At 38.0% G+C, this 19,622-nt stretch overlaps 3 protein-coding genes and 1 pseudogene across 8 annotated transcripts; all 4 read left to right on the top strand.

Annotated features, from left to right (window-relative positions):
* The first annotated feature begins 220 nt into the window (after window positions 1-220).
* Window positions 221-3,086, top strand: LOC115680815 (F-box/FBD/LRR-repeat protein At1g13570-like; annotated as a pseudogene).
* A 1,175-nt stretch (window positions 3,087-4,261) lies between these two features.
* On the top strand, window positions 4,262-7,113 carry LOC115680809 (F-box/FBD/LRR-repeat protein At1g13570-like). 4 transcript variants are annotated; one of them, XM_056312007.1, is made up of 4 exons: window positions 4,262-4,384; window positions 4,992-5,841; window positions 5,974-6,129; window positions 6,719-7,113. In XM_056312007.1, exons 2-4 carry the CDS (start codon window positions 5,023-5,025, stop codon window positions 7,010-7,012), a joined length of 1,269 nt encoding a protein of 422 aa, XP_056167982.1. In that variant the 5' UTR covers window positions 4,262-4,384; window positions 4,992-5,022; the 3' UTR covers window positions 7,013-7,113. The 4 variants fall into 4 exon arrangements, with proteins under 4 accessions (XP_056167982.1, XP_056167981.1, XP_056167983.1 ...); XM_056312006.1 differs by having other exon boundaries at window positions 4,267-4,384; window positions 4,511-5,841; XM_056312008.1 differs by having other exon boundaries at window positions 4,280-4,384; window positions 5,011-5,841.
* A 3,399-nt stretch (window positions 7,114-10,512) lies between these two features.
* Window positions 10,513-12,232, top strand: LOC115680817 (F-box/FBD/LRR-repeat protein At1g13570-like). The gene is given in 3 exon segments (XM_056311309.1): window positions 10,513-10,797; window positions 11,159-11,985; window positions 12,116-12,232. Coding segments are annotated over 2 exon segments (933 nt in total). The 5' UTR covers window positions 10,513-10,797; window positions 11,159-11,169.
* A 4,825-nt stretch (window positions 12,233-17,057) lies between these two features.
* LOC130138313 (uncharacterized) lies at window positions 17,058-18,657 on the top strand. 3 transcript variants are annotated; one of them, XM_056312016.1, is made up of 3 exons: window positions 17,058-17,344; window positions 17,742-17,820; window positions 18,084-18,657. In XM_056312016.1, exons 1-3 carry the CDS (start codon window positions 17,089-17,091, stop codon window positions 18,091-18,093), a joined length of 345 nt encoding a protein of 114 aa, XP_056167991.1. In that variant the 5' UTR covers window positions 17,058-17,088; the 3' UTR covers window positions 18,094-18,657. The 3 variants fall into 3 exon arrangements, with proteins under 3 accessions (XP_056167991.1, XP_056167988.1, XP_056167990.1); XM_056312013.1 differs by lacking the exon at window positions 17,742-17,820 and having other exon boundaries at window positions 17,058-17,350; XM_056312015.1 differs by lacking the exon at window positions 17,742-17,820.
* Window positions 18,658-19,622: the final 965 nt, after the last annotated feature.

Genomic DNA, 19,622 nt, shown 5'->3' on the forward strand with positions numbered 1-19,622 from the left:
TCCATCCACTTCATTAATTAACCACTAAGTTCACCTTTCTTTCGTACACAAACACACAGCATCATGGGGGCGCTTTGGCCGTGCTTTAACTTTAGTATCTACACATTTAAAAAGGCAACAGAGCTGAGAAAAGGGTTGAACACACTGTCACTTGCTTCTTGGCAAAGGAGCTTCTCGGCGAAGGAGTCTCATAACTAGTCAAGAGGGACAAAGACTTCACTGGCTCCATTTATATGCTAGAAAACCATCGGCTCTCCTTGAGTCTCCAAGTTCACTATTCACCTCTTGCAAATGCACTTCACTCTGCCCCGTATACTAACACCTTCAACTGGGTTTTACTGATCAACAAGCTCTCTCTCTCTCTCGTGGTTAACTAAATGCAGTTTGTTGCAGAAAGGTCGATAAATTGCTAAGCAAGAACAGTACAGTCACTTCAACAAATCCTCCGGTGAGCAACATAGTCGAACTTTACATCGTATTTATGCAAAAGATATATCGATTCTAACTTCTGTCTCGGGCCTTGGGCAAGAAGGTTAGATATAGTAGTAGTAAATGGTTTTTTAAGAGGACGAACTTGGTTTCACGGCTCCACATGAGTCCCACATAATCCATTGATCGAGATTTATGGGGGGTTGAACATGGATCCTGTGCAATCATAACACTTGCTTCTTTAGTGAGTTACCACGCATTTTGGGGAATTCCAATTAATGGCCAAAAGAAAGGAAGATTGATGCAGAGCGTACATTTATAAATATGACAATTTGTTTTTCATTTCCTTATCTTCTTATCTTAGAAATTACGTGAGGATATCAATGATGTTTTTCAATTTTGAGTAGTTATCCATTTATATATTTAAGATTTAGTATGTTCGTAGTTTATATTTTCCTTATTTCAAACTTAGAATTTCATTATGGGATTTTTTTAAAAAAAATTTATTTGTCTAGCTGTTTCTAATGCATTAATGTTTGTCAGAAATTCCGGAGTATCACAAGTGAGAAATAGATGGCGAATGAGTTGGACAAGATTAGTCAGTTACCAGGGAACATAACAGACCAAATCTTGTCCCACATGCCGATTAAGGATGCAGTGAGAACTAGTATTTTGTCGAGAAAGTGGAGGGACAAATGGTCCTCTCTTCCACAGCTTGTGTTTGATGACCAATGTACCAACGCCACATCTCCGATGAAAACTTGGTGAAGATAATTGACAAGGTCCTCTTACTTCATATTGGCCCATTACAAAAGTTCAAGCTTTCTCACCCGGGATTTTGCGCCACGAGTGATATTGACCACTGGATTCTTTATCTATCCAGAATCTCCGTCAAAGAAATTGTATTGGACATCTGGAATTTGCAGAATTACAAGATTCCCACCTCCTTATTCAATTGCCAAGACTTGATTCATTTGGAATTGTACGGATGTTTGGTGAATATCCCGTCGACGTTTGAAGGCTTCAAGAACTTGGAAAGTTTGGATCTTCGGTGCATTGATTTGTCTCCAGATGGGCTTAAGGCTCTGATTTCTCGGTGCCCCCTGCTAAAACGTTTGGGGTTGAATCATTTAAAGACGATTACTCGAATTAAAATCAAAGCTTGCAACCTTGAGTCGCTTGATCTTAATGGAGCTTTTCCGGACATTGCTTTTGGTCTTATGAAACGTTTGAAGTTGGTCAGTATAGGTTTGTCTGATGATTTCAACAAACTTGGACTCAACATTGTCTACTTAAGCAATTTGCGCAAATTCTTCCGACGTCTGCCCATAATTCATAATCTCAAGCTTGAAAATGACTCACTAAAGGTACATTTTAAGAGCATAGGTTCTGAAATTCGTTATTATTATTTTTGAGATGCAAATGTGTTGGTTCAGTTACTAAATCGTTCGAATCTATTGACAACTGATTTTGGCTGACATGTGCAGTATTTGGCTGCTGGAAATGTTTCACAGACACGGCCTTATGCACTCGATCATTTGAAGTACCTCTTCACATGCATAGACTTCAATTGTAAGGAGGAGATTTTGACTGTTATGTGCCTGATTAAAAGGTCTCCTCAGTTGAAACAAGTAGACTTTCAGGTGAGTATGATTGTTGAGATTATTGTCTAGCGGACTAATCTAGTACTTCTTTGAAACTATTATCAGATCTAATTTAGTTATTTATGAGATTTATCCACATTTTTTATTAGTTGGCAAAAAAATTGAAGCACATAAAGAACCAAACTTAAAGTGACTTATCTATGTAGTGCAAGTGGATTTTGCTAAATAAGTTGTATGCTATATAATATATCATGATGAAATAAATCGGTGAATCCTTTTCTATTTAGCAAAATCGTACGTCATTATTCTTCCTTTGTATCAAGTTTATATATATGTTGGGTAAATTTGATTTGATTTGATTTTCGGTGATCATGATGTTACAATGGTGCTTTTGATCATTGGTTTGAGGAAAAAGAGAGTTAATTTGTACTTTATAGTGATTAAATTATGCATTCTCAGAATGAATGATGGTATAATAATCTGCTTCAGCCACTAAAAAAAAAGCTATTGTAATACAGGGATCATAATAAAGAAAATAGACAAATCAAGCTCTTTGTCTCTTGATAAAAATGACTAGATTAAGTCCCCACTCTACCCATCTCTGTGTTAAAGTCGCTCTTTGATGATAAAAAACACAGAATCGTGCCAAGTATCAACATACAGCAAGGATTGAGACAGTGGCTGACTTTCGAGAAGACCACAGTGCGTGTTGCCAAGAACAAGTACAAGTTGTATCGATGAGTGGGATTTTTGGCAATGAACCAGAGCTGGAATTGGTGAAGTTTCTGCTTGCTAGCTTGCCCAACCTACAAAAGATGACGATCCAGCCAATTTTCAAGCATGGAGAAGGCAAGTTGCTCAGGGAGCTGCTACGGTTCCGGCGAGCCTCAGCGCAAGCGGAGGTGATCTTTCTGTGATCTAGTCGATCCGGAAGCCAACCTACGTTAAGATTGAATCGCACATGGGAGTATCAGTCATTGCAATTATTTTGCTATGCTGAGTTGAACTTGAATGTACTATTATACCATTTTTGGGTATTACTAAGAAAAATGAAAATCCTTTATTCATTATATTAGCTAATTGGATCCGTTTGTTTTGCGAAAAAAGTGACATTTTTAGAAATATTTTCTAGGAAGCCATTTTTCAGGAAAATGATAATATTTTCTGGTGTTTGGTTGAAACTTGAAAATGAACTAGAAAATATTTTTCACCGTTTGATATTTGATTTGATTTTCTGGGGAAAATCACTAAAAAATTCGACTTATAAATATTTTTAATTAATTTAATTAATTTTCTCTTTTTTTTCCTTCTCTTTCTTTTTCTTTTTGCTTCTTCCTCGCCGATCGTCGACCACAGTGACGGATGGCCACAGGGGAGCTCGAGCCTCGCCTAATCTGACAAGTTGGATGAGGCTTGAGCCTTGCCCGAGGTTGCCAAAGGTTGGCGAGGCTCTAGCGACCTCGAGCTCGTTGACCTTGGGCGAGCTCCCTCAGGTAAGCTCGACCTCGCTGTATCAGGTGTTTTTTTTATTGGCGGAAAATGTTTTCCTTGACTACTTTATTTTCCGTGAACCAAATGCTGAAAAATTCGAAAAACGTTTTCTTGAAAGTTATTTTCCGTGAAATAAACGGAGCCTTAAAGCTTCCTCGAGCAGATCTGCAGAAGATGACAGACGCAGATGATGCATCTTCTACAGAGGACAGTGACTACTAAATTGCTATGCATCTTCACGTTGTCAAAAAGCTTGTGGCAAGAACTTTTCAACAAGTTCAATATTGACAGGGTAAGTTCCAAAGATGATGAAGCCAAGAGTTAGGTCTACGTCGAGGCGGTCCTCGCAGGTGGGGTCATCCGACTTCATTTCCGCAATATTAAGTCCTTAAAAATCATTTTTTGACCATGATTAGAGGTCCTAGAACTCACTTTAAGGGAAATGAGGGGCGCCACTTTCGGAGCAACATTGATGAAGAATTGAAGTTGGAGGGCACGCACCGCACACCATGGAATTTCAATGAATAATTATGAGAAAAGACAGCCGATTCATTCTTGTAATAGACAGAGGACATGCTAGGAGCCAAGTAGAAGGCGACAGAGTTGGAAAAGGGGTGGGACACTGTCAAAAACTTGTTGACAAAGGAGTTCTAATGTAACTTGTTACACAAGGGTTTGCCTTGGCTTTATTCAAATTTTCCACTTTAAAAAAGCAAACCGGCTTCCCTTGCTGCCCTGTCTCTCTACTTCACCACACTCCCCTTCTTGTATTCAGCACTTCGTCTTGCTCCATGCAATTGCACTTCATCTCTCTCTCAAAGCTCGACCAACTACATCGCTAAGCAAGAACAATTCCTCCGGTGAGAAATGTACCCGAACTTCGCATGTTATTTTTTTTTGAGCCGAACTTTCCATGGTATTTATTTATGCAAAAGTAATATCTATTGACTCTAACATCTGTCTTGGACCTTGGGCGAGGCGAGAAGGTCCGAAAGTAGTAGTGGTGGATTTTTTTAGAGTACGAACCTTCTGAACTCCGAGCATCTACACTCACAGAATTTAGACCCTTGGATTTCGCGGCTTCTTATGAGTCCCACTTGATCCAAGGATCGAGATTTCAAGGTTGAAAATGCATCCTATGACTCATGATAGTCACTTCTTTAGTAAGTTACCACGCATTGTAGGGAATTCCAATTGATGGCCAAAAGAAAGAAAAATTAATGCGGCGTGTACAACTTCGAATATTACAATTTTATTTGTTTCCTTATCGTTTTATCTTTAAAATTACGTTAGCACAATAGGTGATTTTTTTTTTCAATTTTTAGTAGTCATTCATTTTTATATTTGAGATTTAGTATGTTCGTTTTCTTATCAGCTTATATATTTATTATTTTATACTTAGAATTTTATTAGAGTTTTTTAAAATTATTCGCGTCTAATCGTTTCCAATGCGTCAATGTTTTTGAGAAATTCCAAATTATTACAGGTGAGAATAAAAATGACGAATGAGTTGGACAAGATTAACCAATTACCGGGGCACATAATGGACCAAATCCTGTCTCACTTGCCAATTAAGGATGTAGTGAGGACTAGTATTTTGTCAAGAAGGTGGAGGTACAAATGGTGCTCTGTTCCACAACTTGTGTTCGATGACCAATGCACTAGGGCCACAAGAATTCCTTCTCTTCAACCATCTCTGCACGAAGACTTGGTGAAGATAATTGACAAGGTTCTCTTACTTCATAATGGCCCAATACAGAAGTTCAAGCTCTCGCATGAAGAATTTTGTGCCGCGAGTGACATTGACCACTGGATTCTTCATCTATCCAGAGTGTCCATCAAAGAAATTGTACTCGACATCTGGACATGGCAGTATTACAAGATTCCCTCCTCCTTATTCAATTGCCAATACTTGATTCATTTGGAACTGTACAGATGTTTGGTGAAAATCCCGTCGACATTTGAAGGATTCCATAACTTGGAAAGTTTGGATCTTCAGCACGTTCAATTGTCTCTGGACGGGCTTGAGGCTTTGATTTCTCGGTGCCCTCTACTAAAACGTTTGAAGTTGAGGAACCTAGAAGGGATTAAGCAAATTAACGTCGATGCTGGCAACCTCGAGTGGCTTGATGTTGAAGGAGCATTTCAGGATGTCGCTTTCGGTGTTATGAACAGTTTGATGTCACTCATGGTTGGTTTCTCTGATGATATTGCTAATAAACGTGGATCCAACTATGCCAACTCGAACAATTTGCGTAAACTCTTCCGAAATCTGCCCAAACTTCATAGTCTCATTCTTGAAAAATACTCACTGAAGGTACATTTTAAGCGCAAAAATTCTGAAATATGTTAGGACTTTATTCACTATTATGTTTAAGATCAAAATATTTTGGTATTATAACTATATCCTTGGTATCTATTGACACTTGATTTTGGCTGATTTGTGCAGTATTTGGCTATTGGAAGTGCTCCGCAGACACTGCCCGATGAACTCGTTCATTTGAATTACCTCTTCACATGCATAGACTTCAATAGTGTGGAGGAAATTTTGACTGTTATGTGCCTGATCAAAAGCTCTCCTGAGTTGAAACATGTAGCCTTTCAGGTGAGTATGATCAATTGAGATTAGAGTTTAGTGGATTGATTTAGTATTTTTTTCAGAAACTTTTATCACATATTTTAGTTATTTGTGGGATTTTCTCCACATTTTAATTACTTGGCTAAAAATTTGCAGCACATAGTGAACCAAACTTTAAGTACAATGATCCATAATTGTAATTGTAGTCAAGTGGATTTTGCTAAATAAATTGCATGCAATAACATATCATAATAAAACAAATCGACGAATCCTTTTCTATTTTGCAAAATTGTTCATCATTTGAAGAAAGATGAATCGGTATCAGAAGATTGTTGCCGCCTTTATATCAAGTTTTAGAATATCTGTTTAGGTATATTGAATTGATTTTTCGGTGATCATCATTTTACCTTGGTGCTTTTAATCATTGATTTGAGGAAAAAGAGAGCTAATATGTACTTTATATTGATTAAATTTTGCATTCTCAGAATGAATCATGGTATAATAATCCGTTTCAGCCAAAAAGAAAAGAAATCATTGCCTCCCTTGATAAAGTGACCAGATTAAACTCTCTATGCATCTCAATGTTAAAGTTGGTCTTTGATCGTTACAAACACAGTGTCGTGCCAAGGATCAACAGACTACACGGATTGGAAAATTGGCAGACTTTTGGGAAGACGCAGCATGTTGCGTGGAACAAGTACAAGTTGTATCGATGGGTGGGATTTCTGGTAGTGAGCCAGAGCTGGAATTGATGAAGTTTCTGCTTACTAGCTTGCCGAACCTAGAAACGATGACGATCCGGCCTAATTCCACGAGTGGAGAAGGCAGGTTGCTGAAGGAGTTACTACAATTCCGGCGAGCCTCGGCACAAGCGAAGGTGATCTTTCTCGACCCTCTTGTTCCAGAGTAAGGAGTCACTGCAATTGTTTATACTATGCTTTTTAGAACTTGAATAAATTGGGATACGGAGTCGTTACTTAGAGAAATGAGAATCCTCTTCGTTCATCTTCCGTTAGTCTCTTGCAAGGAGTTTCTCATTCCATGTCTGTCTTAACGGTCTGCAACTTTCATTATCATTTGGAAGCAAAATGGTTGCTTTTCTTATGGGCATGATTGGCCCTCTGGCCTTTGCAGCGACCTTTATCGTATAAGTTTTCGCACTGAGTAACGTTATCTATAAGTTTTCCTCTGGGTTGGGTCAGAAGATATCCACGTACTACATCTTTCGGATTCTCAAATTTACCAAAGGTAATCGGAAACAATTCTGAGCCATGAAAAGTAGTGTTTTTGGTCATTTGATGACTTCTGACCTTTTAATTTTTTCTAGGTACAATGCCACCAATTGTTGACAGTCGAATTTTGCCGACAAATTAGGCATGTAATGTTTGTAAGAATATAGAAAATGAATAAAAATGGCGTAATGATTCATAAGTTCGAATCAAACCCGCTTTCGGTTCAAACCCATTTGTCTCCGCTCAAGTCGATACTTTAGCTTCAATCCGGCGGCCAAGATACATTAAACCCGCCGAATTTTAGTTTTGGTGAGCTCGATTCATGACACCACAAAAGGAGCAAAAGAGAAACAAATTGAGCCTAGAGCGAGTGAAAGCCCACAACAAAAGAGAAAAGGTCATGCGACTAAACAAAGAAAGCCAGCTCTATCTCTGACTCTTTCCCTCGCGTCTGCAAAATGGAAAGCAAAGGAACGCAAGCGCGAGAGAACGGACGAATAAATTGAGCGGAATTCTAACGCCCACCAAAAAGAACGCCAGGCGGACAATTATAGAATTCGCTGATCTAATACGCTGTTTGTTCTACAAACATAGGGAATTGTAAACTGTTGTGGGCATATCAGCAGGACAAAAAAGGTTAGTTCTTTTGTGGGGGCATGAATAGAGAAACTAGTAATCGCGTAATATTTTAATTTATGAAAATCATACCGTTCTAAAGTAAATTAGACATATGAGACATATGCGATCGAGTTAGAGTGGGCTTAGCGCATCTCGGTTTCAATATTGCAATGTGATCGGGTGGTTAGTATAGGCTAGTTCGTAAAAGTGACCTATAATGGATAAGACTATTAGAATACCCACTATAAATAGGTTATGGTTCCCTGTCGATCACCTCATTCCAGTCAAGTATAGATAACCTAGTTCCTAGTTCATACGACTTCGTCCGTCTTGATTGATTCAAAGATTTGGACCGCCTAACACCAGACATGTGATTTCAATTCTAATGTAGATACTCTGAATTCTACAGATATTCTAATTTTTTTTTCAACTTTATCATAATATAGGAGCAAAACGGTTGGTTTTCTTTATGGCTCTTACTGACATCTGGCCTTTGCAGCATCTAATACAGTGACGAGGCCTCATCATACGAGTCTTCTTCCCGGCGAATAATATAATTCGTAGTGTTATTGTACAACCTAGGGTTTTCACACTTCCCCCTTTAAAAAGGGAAAGCATAAGGAAATATGAGCCACGAATTTAAAAGTAGCTTTTTTTTTCTCTATCTTTTGAAGACTCTGCATTTATCTTTTTAACTGAAAGTTGAAAGGAGGGGCCGGGAAATTATTGCCCAGCCTTGATCCGTATGGATTGAGTGCAGTCTCTGGAGTGGTTTAGGAGAGTATGTCCTTTATTGATCACGAGATTGACGTGACTGAGATAAGAATAGCAAGGGTGCCATAACTTTCGTACGACGCTTACTTGAGTGTCATAATTTTTTTTCTCATTCATTTAAGTGTCATATCGGAGTAAAATCGATCATTTAAGTGTCATTTTTAGCAAATTGTCGTATGTAAAATTAGAGAGATGAATTTATTGCTATGTACAACATAAAAGAAAAGAGAGAAACACGAAGGGAGAAAAAGAAAGAAAAAGAAAAACTTAAGGAGAGAGAGAGAGGAGCTGCCATGGCCGCTCAAGCTCTAAGCTTCGGGCCGCCATGGCCGCTCGAGTTTCAAATCATGATGGCCACTGCGAGCAAAATGGAGATGGGGATGCCAAAAGTCGGAGGTCATAGGAAACGATTTCTCGTAGACAAACAGCCAATTAGGTGCTCACCCATTTTCTCCGACTGGGCAAAGGTGTTCGTCGTGAGCTTGAAGCTTGATAAGCCATGGCAGCCAAGAGCTAAAGCTTGAGAGAGAATGGAAGGAAGGCTCTCTGCATCTCTTGACTTCTCATTTCCGCACCTCAATCACCACCCGTTTCCATCCAAATTCACAAGCCTCATTACTCATTTCAATTCCCTCATTTTGCCTCTGCCCTCAAGACCCCCCGAGACCGCTGCACATCCCGCCGCCGCCTTCAATTTCTCCTCCACAACCCTCTATTTTGAAAACCCTAATTCCCCTCTTAATTACTCCAAATTGATCAGACGCACCTCAAGAAATAGTCCTAAAGTGCAGTCCCTCATGAAGAACCTCTCCATCTTTGAGCAAGCCCTGATCGAAGTAGCTGGAGGTAGGATTGCCAGCGCGTTCACTTACGTGTGCTTGCGCCCGCTCGACACTATCAAGACCAACCTCCAAACAAAGGGCACCTTGGAGCTATACAAGAACATGTTCGACTGCTTCTCCTGGGTGATGGCAAAAGCAAAGAAAAAAAAGGAAAACAAATAAAAAATAAAAAGATTAAAAAAATAATTAAAAATAAAAAAGTGTACACATCAGCACCAGCGATGCCACGTATGATGATCAGCATCCACGTTGGATTTTCCAGCGAGAAAATCGCTGATTGCACTTAATTGATCATTTTTTTAAATTTGTGGCACTTAAGTGAGTGAAAAAAAAGTTATAATACTCCTACTGTTTTTATCCTGATGTGACGTAACCGATCTTTTGTACAGTATCCTCAAGTTACATTTCTTTAGACCAAGTAAAAATAGAAATCTTATGGCTAAACTTTGAGAATAAAAGCTGCCAGCTACTTATATTTGATAAAGAGTAGATACATCTAACGATAATATGGGAAAAGAAAGGTATGTTTCACTTTTTTGATATTTTCATAATTACTACTGATAAAAAAAATATAAAGATCGAACTAACCATTATGCTTATGTCATTAATTGTAACTCAATTTACATGTTTTATAATTACTCGCTACGTCCACTTTATTCCTCCCAAATTGATTACTTTTTGTTTTTTTACAATTTTCGTACACAAACACTCAGCATCGTGCTGGCGCTTTGGACGTGCTTTAGCTCTAGTATCTACACATTTATAAAGGCAACAGAGATGTGAAAAGGGTTGAGCACACTGTTACATGCTTCTTGGCAAAGGAGCTTCTCGGCGAAGGAATCTCGAAACTTGTCAAGGTCAAGAGGGAAGACTTCATCGGCTCCTTTTACATGCTACAAAACCAAACTACTCTTCTGCTCTCCATGTGTCACCAAGTCCACCATTCACCTCTTGCAAATGCACTTCACTCTGCCCCGTATACTAACATCTTCAGCTGGGTGTTGCTGATCAACAAGATCTCTCTCTCTCTCTCTCTCCGAGGTTAATTAAATGCAGTTTATAGCAGACATCCGTCTCGGGTCCTGAGCAAGAAGGATAGAAAGTAGCAGTAACGGGCTTTTTAGAGGATGAACTCAGGAACTCCGTGCACGAGCACGTGCAAAATTTAGACGCTTGGATTTTACGGCCCCACGTGAGACCCACTTAACCGATGGATTGAGATTTTGCAGGTGAGCATGCATCCTACGCAATCATCACATTTGCTTCTTTAGTAAGTTACCATGGCCAAAAGGAAGAAAAAGTGATGCAGAGCGTACATTTTCAAATATGGCAATTTATTTTTTATTTTCTTATCTTCTTATTTTAGAAATTACGTGAGGATATTAGATGATTTCGAGTAGCTACCCATTTTTCAATTTTGAGTTGTTACCCATTTACATATTTAAGATTTAGTATGTTGGTTTTTCTTATTAATTTTATATATTTGGTATTTCAAACTTAGAATTCCATTAGTATCTCTTTTTCTCTTAATTTACTTGTCTAATCGTTTCGAATGCATCACTGTTTGTCGGAAATTCCAGATTATTGCAGGTGAGAAAAGAATGACGACTAAGTTGGACAAGATTAGCCGGTTACCAAGGGACATAACGGACCAAATTCTGTCGCGCTTGCCGATTACGGAGGCAGTGAGGACTAGTATTTTGTTGAGAAAGTGGAGGTACAAATGGTACTCTGTTCCACAACTTGTGTTTGATGATCAATGTACCAGTGCAAGAGGAGTTCCTTCTCTTCTCCCATCTATGCATGAAAACTTGGTGAAGATAATTGACAGGGTTCTCTTGCTTCATACTGCCCCAATACAGAAGTTCAAACTCTCTCACAAAGAATTTTGCGCCCCGAGTGACATTGACCATTGGATTCTTCATCTATCTAGAGTGTCCATAAAAGAAATCGTACTCGACATTTGAAAAGATTAGTATTACAAGATTCCCACCTCCTTATTCAATTGCCAGGAGTTGATTCATATGGAACTGTACAGATGTTTGGTGAAAATCCCGTCGATGTTTGAAGGATTAAAGAAGTTGGAAAATTTGGATTTTCAGTATGTTGAGGTGTCTCGGGACAGACTTGAGGCTCTGATTTCTCGTTGCCCCCTACTAAAACGTTTGAAGTTGAGGAACTTAGGCATTACGCGAGTTAACATCAAAGCTCGCAACCTCGAGTTGCTTGATGTTAGAGGAGCTTTTCAGGACGTTGCTTTCGATTTCATGAGACATTTGAAGTCAGTCACGATAGGTTTCTCTGATGTTATTGCTAACAAACGTGGACTTGGCCATGCCAACTCGAGCAATCTACACGAACTCTTTCTACATTTGCCCAAAATTCAGAGTTTCAAGCTTGAAAACTACTCACTCAAGGTATATTTTAAGTGCATAAATTCTAAAATTTGTAAGGACACTGTTCACTATTAATTATGGGATGAGAATGTGTTGGTTGTATTTTTAATCATTCGTATTACTGATCCTTGATTTTGGTTGATTTGTGTAGTATTTGGCTACTGAAAATGTTCCACAGACACCACCTAATGAACCCTTTCATTTGAATTACCTCTTCACATGCATAGACTTCAATAATGTGGAGGAGATTTTACTGTTATCTACCTGATTAGAAGCTCACCTCAGTTGAAACAAGTAGACTTTTAGGTGAGTATGATCATTAAGATTATTGTCTAGCGGACTAACCTAGTACTTCTTTGAAACTATTACCACAGATCTAATTTAGTTATTGTGATTCCTCCACATTATTTATCTATTTTTATTATTTTTATTTTTTAGTCAGATCTCCAAATATTTTATAAGTTGGCAAAAAATTTGAAGCACATGGTAAACCAAACTTAAAGTACATTGATCTATCACTGTAGTGCACGTGGATTTTGCTAAATAAGTTGTATGCTATTGTTGGGGAAATTTCAACATTAATTGGGAAGAACAATGAACTCAGACTTTGAGGCGTGATAATACTCTCTTTAAGGAAGTATTTACCCCACAACGTACTAATGGTTATCAGCAAAAATCCTCTAGGAAATAACAAAGTCTCAAATGAGAATACCAGATAATAATTTTGGTATTTCTTTAGGGTTTTTCTAGGGAAACAATTGAAAAAGATGGATGTATAGTTTTAAGAAGGAAGTATCAAAAGTAAGTTAAGTGGGTCTGAAAAATATGAATATATATATATATATGTATTAGTCTTTTTGAACCGAAGGCAACCTTTCAGGAGAAGTTGCATTATGAACAGATGCCTTCTCAAAAGACATATTAAAAATAAAAAATTCGGATTAAAAAAATAATAAAATAAAGTAAAATAATAATAATTATTCTTGTTTTTTATTATTCCGAATTTTATAAATTCTAAAAAATTAATCTTTGAACAAATACAACCTTTCAAGAATGAAGGAGTTATGTCCAAAAAGACACAATTCTTCCAAAGATTGTAAGAGTGCCTAATAACTGTTAGGCAAAAATGATAAATTTCGAAATTAATTAATAAAAAAATAACCATAATTCTATTGTGAACAGTCACACTATTTCAATAAAATAAAATGATTATTTTATAATAATAAATTCGAAATTTAATAAATAAAAAATAATGATCGTTGATTAGTGCTAAATCTCCTCCACATGTGCACTCACATCTTTTCGATGTGGGACAAGGCACCTCTTAGTTTGTTACCAATAGGTATAACATATCATATAAGAAATAAATTGACGAATCCTTTCCTATTAAGCAAAATTGCTCATCTTTTAAAAAAAGATAAATGGGTATCAAAAGAGTGTTACTTCCTTTGTAACAAGTTTAAGAATATATGTTAGGGAAATTTGATTTGATTTGATTTTCGGTAATCATGATGTTACCTTGTACTTTTGATCATTGGTTTGAGGAAAAAGACAGCTAATCTGTACTTCATAGAGATTAAATTATGCATTCTCAAAATGAATAACGGTATAATAATCTATTTTAGCAAATAAAAAGAAGAAGATATTGTGGCGGGGATCATAATAAAGGAAATAGACAGTCAAGCTCTCCGTCTCTCTTGATAAAATTAACAAATTAAGCTCTCTCTCTCTACGCATCCCTGTGTTAAAGTCGTTCTTTGTTCGTAAAAAACACAGAATCGTGCCAAGGATCAACAGACTACAAGAATTGGGACAATGGCCGAAGACCACCATGCGTCTTGACTAGAACAAGTACAAGTTGTATTGATGGTTGGGATTTTTGGCAGTGAGCCAGAGCTGGAATTAATGAAGTTTCTGCTTACTAGCACGCCGAACCTACAAAAGCTGACAATCCGGCCTAATTCCACTAGTGGAGAAGGCAAGTTGCTCAAGGAGTTGTTGCGGTCTCGGCGAGCCTTAGCGCAAGCAGAGGTGATCTTTCTCTGATCCTGTTGACCTGGAAGCCAGCCTACGTTAAGAATGAATCACACATGGGAGTAATAGTTGCTGCAGTTGTTTTGCTATGTTGTGTTGAACTTGAATATACTATTAGACAGTTTTTTGTATTACTAAGAAAAATGAAAATCCTCTTCGTTCATCTTGCGTTAGCCTTGGAGATTCTCATTCCATATATAGTCAAATTTGGAAGCAACTGGTTGCTTTTCTTATGGCCTTGATTAGCCTTTGGCTTTGATTGTATGATTCTTCACACCTGGGTTCAGTCAGAATATATTAATGTACTGCTACATCTTTCACATTCTCAAATTTACAAAAGGCAATTGGAAAGAAAGATGAGCCATGAAGGGTAGTTTTTCTTTGGGCAATTTGAAGACTTCTCAGCATTTATTTTTGAGAAATGCGAAGAAGACGATGCTGTGTCCTTATGGAAAGTGATGGCCTACTATTGGCCGCAAAGTCATTCCCTAGGAACAGAATGACTTGTTCATCCAATTTCTATGGAAGTGAACTTTAAAACACCAGGTTATTTACCCAAGATTACACATAGTTATGCAAAAACAAAAAAGGATTACTAAATCATAGACCTTCTGTGAGTTTAAAAAGTATTATTTTGCTTAATATTTGTTAGATTGGAATTCCCAAGGTTTGTGTCATTTTATAATGTTGCTAAAGCATTATAATATATAAAAAGCCAACATAATCATTTACATGACTCCTATACCACAGTTTATGTTTAAATTTCCTCACTCGAGACTGTCACTGGCACAATATTATTTGCTCTAGTCATGATCACCTCAGTTTCACAGTTTTAAAACATGTGGTACTAGCTGGGAGTTTTAGTGAAACTAGCTAGTCTACAAAAGCAACAATTAAAAAATGAGCAACATGTAATTATAGACGTGATTGGAATCAAAGCCGAATCCGACTCCTTCCATTATACAATTTTACTTGAACAAATTTTATCTTTTACTAAGTTTCTATGCATTTTCTCATATTTCACCCTATATAAATTGGAATGTACAAAATATTTTGTCTCATTTTTTAGGCTGTGATTCTTCATTTACCAATGTGAAGTGTACTGTCACTGTACAAACTAAGTCCGTCACATAGCTAGCAATACATTGATGTGACTTTATACTTCCCAAAATCAATTAAAATTTGCATTTCCTTCTTGGAAATTGTGCACCATATTTTACTAATTAATTTTAGTGTATAGCACGAGACCCAAAATAAATATGAATAACGGGTTTAGCTTTAGTGGTTTTACGGCATAAGGGCCATTTTTGGCAATTAGCTTTAAAAAATTTTATATGGTTGCCAAAATGAGTCCAGCTAGCATAATATGAGAATTGTGGTCACAAGAGCAGTTCTAAGTTCAGTGTAATGGTGCCGTTAGGCTTGCCGCACTCTTCAATTTTTTGGGGGGTGATAATGCCCCTTATGGCTTTGTAATCCTATTTAAAAATTGAAAATCAATCCCTTTATCTTACTTTAAAAAAAATGGCCTGTACACTTCTTTAAATGGTCCATGATAGGCATTTTATTAATGTGGCGTCTCTCTGTGTTCGCCGGTCTCTAAGCTGCTCTGAAGACAAACTTTTTCTTAAAATTCCACGCCATCGTTCTTTATTTTCTCACGGCTCATCATGTCAAGCTTATGTAGACTCTTACAAATGCGTACTTTCATGTCTCACATCTGCATTAATATTCATTAACTTCGTGCATTGCATTATTCCAGAAAATTAAAGGTTTGTGGTCTTAGACATTAAATATTATCACAATCCTCCCTAATGGGTTACTTAGGGGGAAGCAGGTTTAGCGGTTTATCGAGTAAAAACGGGCGATCCTTCTAGTCGAGGTGCTCGCTCTCGCTTGGCACAGGTTCTCCTAAACCTTATTGTGCGTGACGTTAGTTTGATTTGAATACACGATGATAACTTTATCTAACTTGGAGTCACCACTTGTCTTTTTTGGGCTAAGTAGGAGCCAGGTGGATAGGTGGGAACATTAAGAGAATGTTCTATTTCCTAAGAGCCAAAGATCTAGGGTTGAAAATGTTGCGGAAGCCAAGCGATTGAATAATAAATTTGACAGAACAAGAAAATATATCGGACACTAGATTTACGTGGTTCGGTCATAATGACTTATGTCCACGGGGAGAGCAGTAACGAATTTTACTATAGATCAAGCGATATAACGGAGATTACAATTACTCTGGAGTCACTCAAACTTTTTAAGTGTTTCTCAAGCGCTAATTACGCCCAATAACGCATGCAGTGTTTAGCTCCATAATTTCTCACGAAATAATCTGTCAATCTCGCGAAGAAATTATACATAAATTTTACCACCAGATTGACTTAGCTTGAACACTAAATTATTGATGTAATTGCACGAACGAAATCAATGCCAAGCGCTCGCAAGAAAAACGGCACTTCAAAGACCTCACGTACAGAGGCGTTGCTTCAAGATTTCATAGACTGCACGAAGACCACGCTGCCTTTTATCAACAACGGCGTATCGGGACTCCTCTGTCCGAATATTTATATGCGTATAAAGGGGACCCCTTCTTCTTTACCGACTTCATCAAGGAAAGATAATCCTCATATTTTTATTTCTTCCTTTTTCTGACCAATCAGCAAATTCACAGAAGCCCACTTTCCACGGTCAAAGTCCAACAAATACTTTTGGACTTATTAATGGAAATAAGAAGCCAGAGTCCAAGTCGGACTTTCCTGTTTCACGCCCAAGACTTGATAAAATTGAGGGAAAATTCCAAAAAAGGACCCAAAGTGGACCTATTTTCTCAAATAAGTACCCAGAGTGGACTTTGTTTCAAAGAAGGACCTGAAGTGGATCCATTGTCTCAAATAAGGACCCGGAGTGGACTTTGTTTCAAATAAGTACCTGAAGTGGCTAAATCAATCTCAAATAAGGACCTCAATTCCCGGCCGGTGAAATGTTTGCCGGCAGACATTTTCTGGCAAGGGGCAATTTTGTCCCAAATTTGTAATTAGCTAAAAAAATAGGAAAATTCCCGAATGGATTAAGTTTAGGTTATTCCTCTAAATGTTTACGTTTTCTTCTTCTTCTCCCACGCTGCTCCTCAACCAAATCGCTGCCTGGTCCTCGCCAATACTCGATCGATTCTCATCGCTTCTCGCGAGCATTAGTCTATTGTTCGCCGTCGTCTCTTCTTTCCAAGGTTTCGTTGTCCACAAGCTTCAAGTTCGTCGCCGTTCGAGTGCACCGCTTGGGCGACCACGGCGGCGAGGGGTTGTCTCTTTAGGAGGCGCTTCCGTCGATCGCTATTGTCGGCGGCCAGGTAACGGTGACTGCATTTTAGTCACATTTTGCCTGTCGATTTCTGTTGCGGATGCTTGCTTTAATCAAACGGTGTGCGTTTTTGTTGTTGAAAATCTTCAATGCTTGAGAGCGTGGTTGGGAGGGATTTTCTGCCTCGTATTTCTGGTAAATTTGACTTCCGTTAGCAATACAAAGATTGCTAGTTCTTGGAGCTTGAGAAGGGTGAATTCTTTCTTGGAAGTGTTATGAATGCTTGTTGTTACCAAGTAATGATATTGCTGAGAGAACGAGATTTGCAATTGATTCGTGATATTCTAGTTGAAATCAAAACTCTAGCTGTCTGTGGTGATCAGCTGAGAATTCAACAAGTATTGGCTGATTTCTTGTTAATATGGTGAGACCTGCTCCATCTCCAGAGGGTTGGGTGGAGATTCACGTTCATCCAAGTCTGAAGCAGACTGCTGGAGGAATAACTCTTGTGCACAACCAATTCAGGTATTCCTTTTATAGGTTTCCATCTGTTTCAAGTATGTTCTGTGATAATGCATTGTCCTATTCTGAGATAGTTCCCTGATGCGGCTTTCTTTCCAAAATTTCGTCCCTGTTAACTCTAAAGTGCTTGACTCTTGAGGGTTAATTGCCCTGTATTTTTTGGTAAATGACTAGACTTAGCTTGTCTACCACATGGTTCCGTTAGCATGTTGCACAATATTTTACTTCTCATCACTCATCAGGGTTCTCTATTTTTATGAATTCAGGCTTATGTGATGCAAGACGATGTATTGATAACAACGCTAACTGTGAGAGACTCCATACCGTGGACACAATTCCCAGACTCCATACCAGTATCCGAGAAGAAAGAAAGAGCAAAAATGGCAATAAGGGAAATGGGACTGCAAGATACCATATGGGCACAAGAATTGGAGGTTGGGGGACCAAGGGACTAAGTGATGGTCAAAAGAGAAGAGTTAGCATTTTCCTGGAAATTGTTACCCGCCTGAGGCTTCTCTTCCTCGACAAACCGACCAGTGGACTTAACAGTGCAACATCCTATCAGTCATGAGCAGAAAGCTTGGACCAAAGAGATGAAATCAGAAGAACTAGAATCGCATCAATTCATCAGCCCACTGTTCAAGTCTTCCAACTTTCATTGGGTGCCTTAGATTGGTTGTAGTAGGATGGGCTGTGAACACTGCATATGATCAGTGGGAGGTTGTTTTGTAAACTCATTTGTTGTCCTCTCTTTCTTGTAGCGTTGTGCGCACATATTAAAGTTGTGAACTCGTATGTTGGTGTCTCTTTTTGTAATGGAAATAATGTAGTTCAATTCAAGTGTTCAATGATGATGCTTTTTGGTACTGCAAGCTATCTTTGGTTTCATTTATATCGGCTATTCTGTATTTTGTCGTGTACAGAGCTCAAGCTTTGACAGAGCCCATTGATGTTCTATATTTTTTCTTTGGCCTATAATACAGGGCATTTTAACTTGGTGTGTTGCTGGACTGTTGTCCTCATTGCTTTTTGCAAGTCATTTTTTTGATGTTGCTGTTCTATATTTTCTTGTTGGACTGATGAGCTCATTTAAACTTGTTGTTAGTACGCCTGTACTACAATGAAGTGCTGGGACATTCCATATCAAACTAAATAGCATTAGATAAACCTGAATTGATTCACATTATATGATGGCAAAGAGTAACATCCCAACACAGTTTACCTATACATAATTTAACTTTAAGATGCTTCCAAAACAAATTCATTCATATCAACTAATAGTGAAACAAAAGGAGTTTGAGTTGTTCGTCTTGTTGCTTTGCATATCTCAAAAAAGTTGCTCGTCTTCGACCACTTTCATATTGAGGTCCTCATATCCTCCTCTTTACCTACGGTTAAATCACAAAATAAATCATTAGTCAAATCAAAGTCAATTACAAGTAAAAAATAGTTTTATGACAAAGTCAAGCACAAATGAATACTTACATCTTCTCACTTCCCATAGATGATATTGAGCTTGAAATGTTGCTGAAAATTGACACAAGAAATTCAATCATCTTAGGTTAGGATGTTGGACCTGAGGGAGTGTTTTCTACCACATCCTGTGAGCATGAGGCAACTATAAAAGCTGATGGGGCTGATGCTGCTATTGCTGATGTTACTAGTGGGTTCTTACAATGATACCTGTTATGGCCTAACCCACCACATTTTCCACAAGTGATTGTGGTATTTTGTCTCTTCAACTTTGTTCTCACGGGCTCTTGCACAACTTTTTTCTTTCTTGTCTTCAATTTTTTATCAGTTGT

Source organism: Syzygium oleosum, unplaced genomic scaffold (assembly GCF_021117445.2).
Source record: "Syzygium oleosum isolate NSW1041296 unplaced genomic scaffold, Sole_v2.1 Sole_v2.05, whole genome shotgun sequence".
In the NCBI taxonomy this organism is placed as follows: domain Eukaryota; kingdom Viridiplantae; phylum Streptophyta; class Magnoliopsida; order Myrtales; family Myrtaceae; genus Syzygium; species Syzygium oleosum.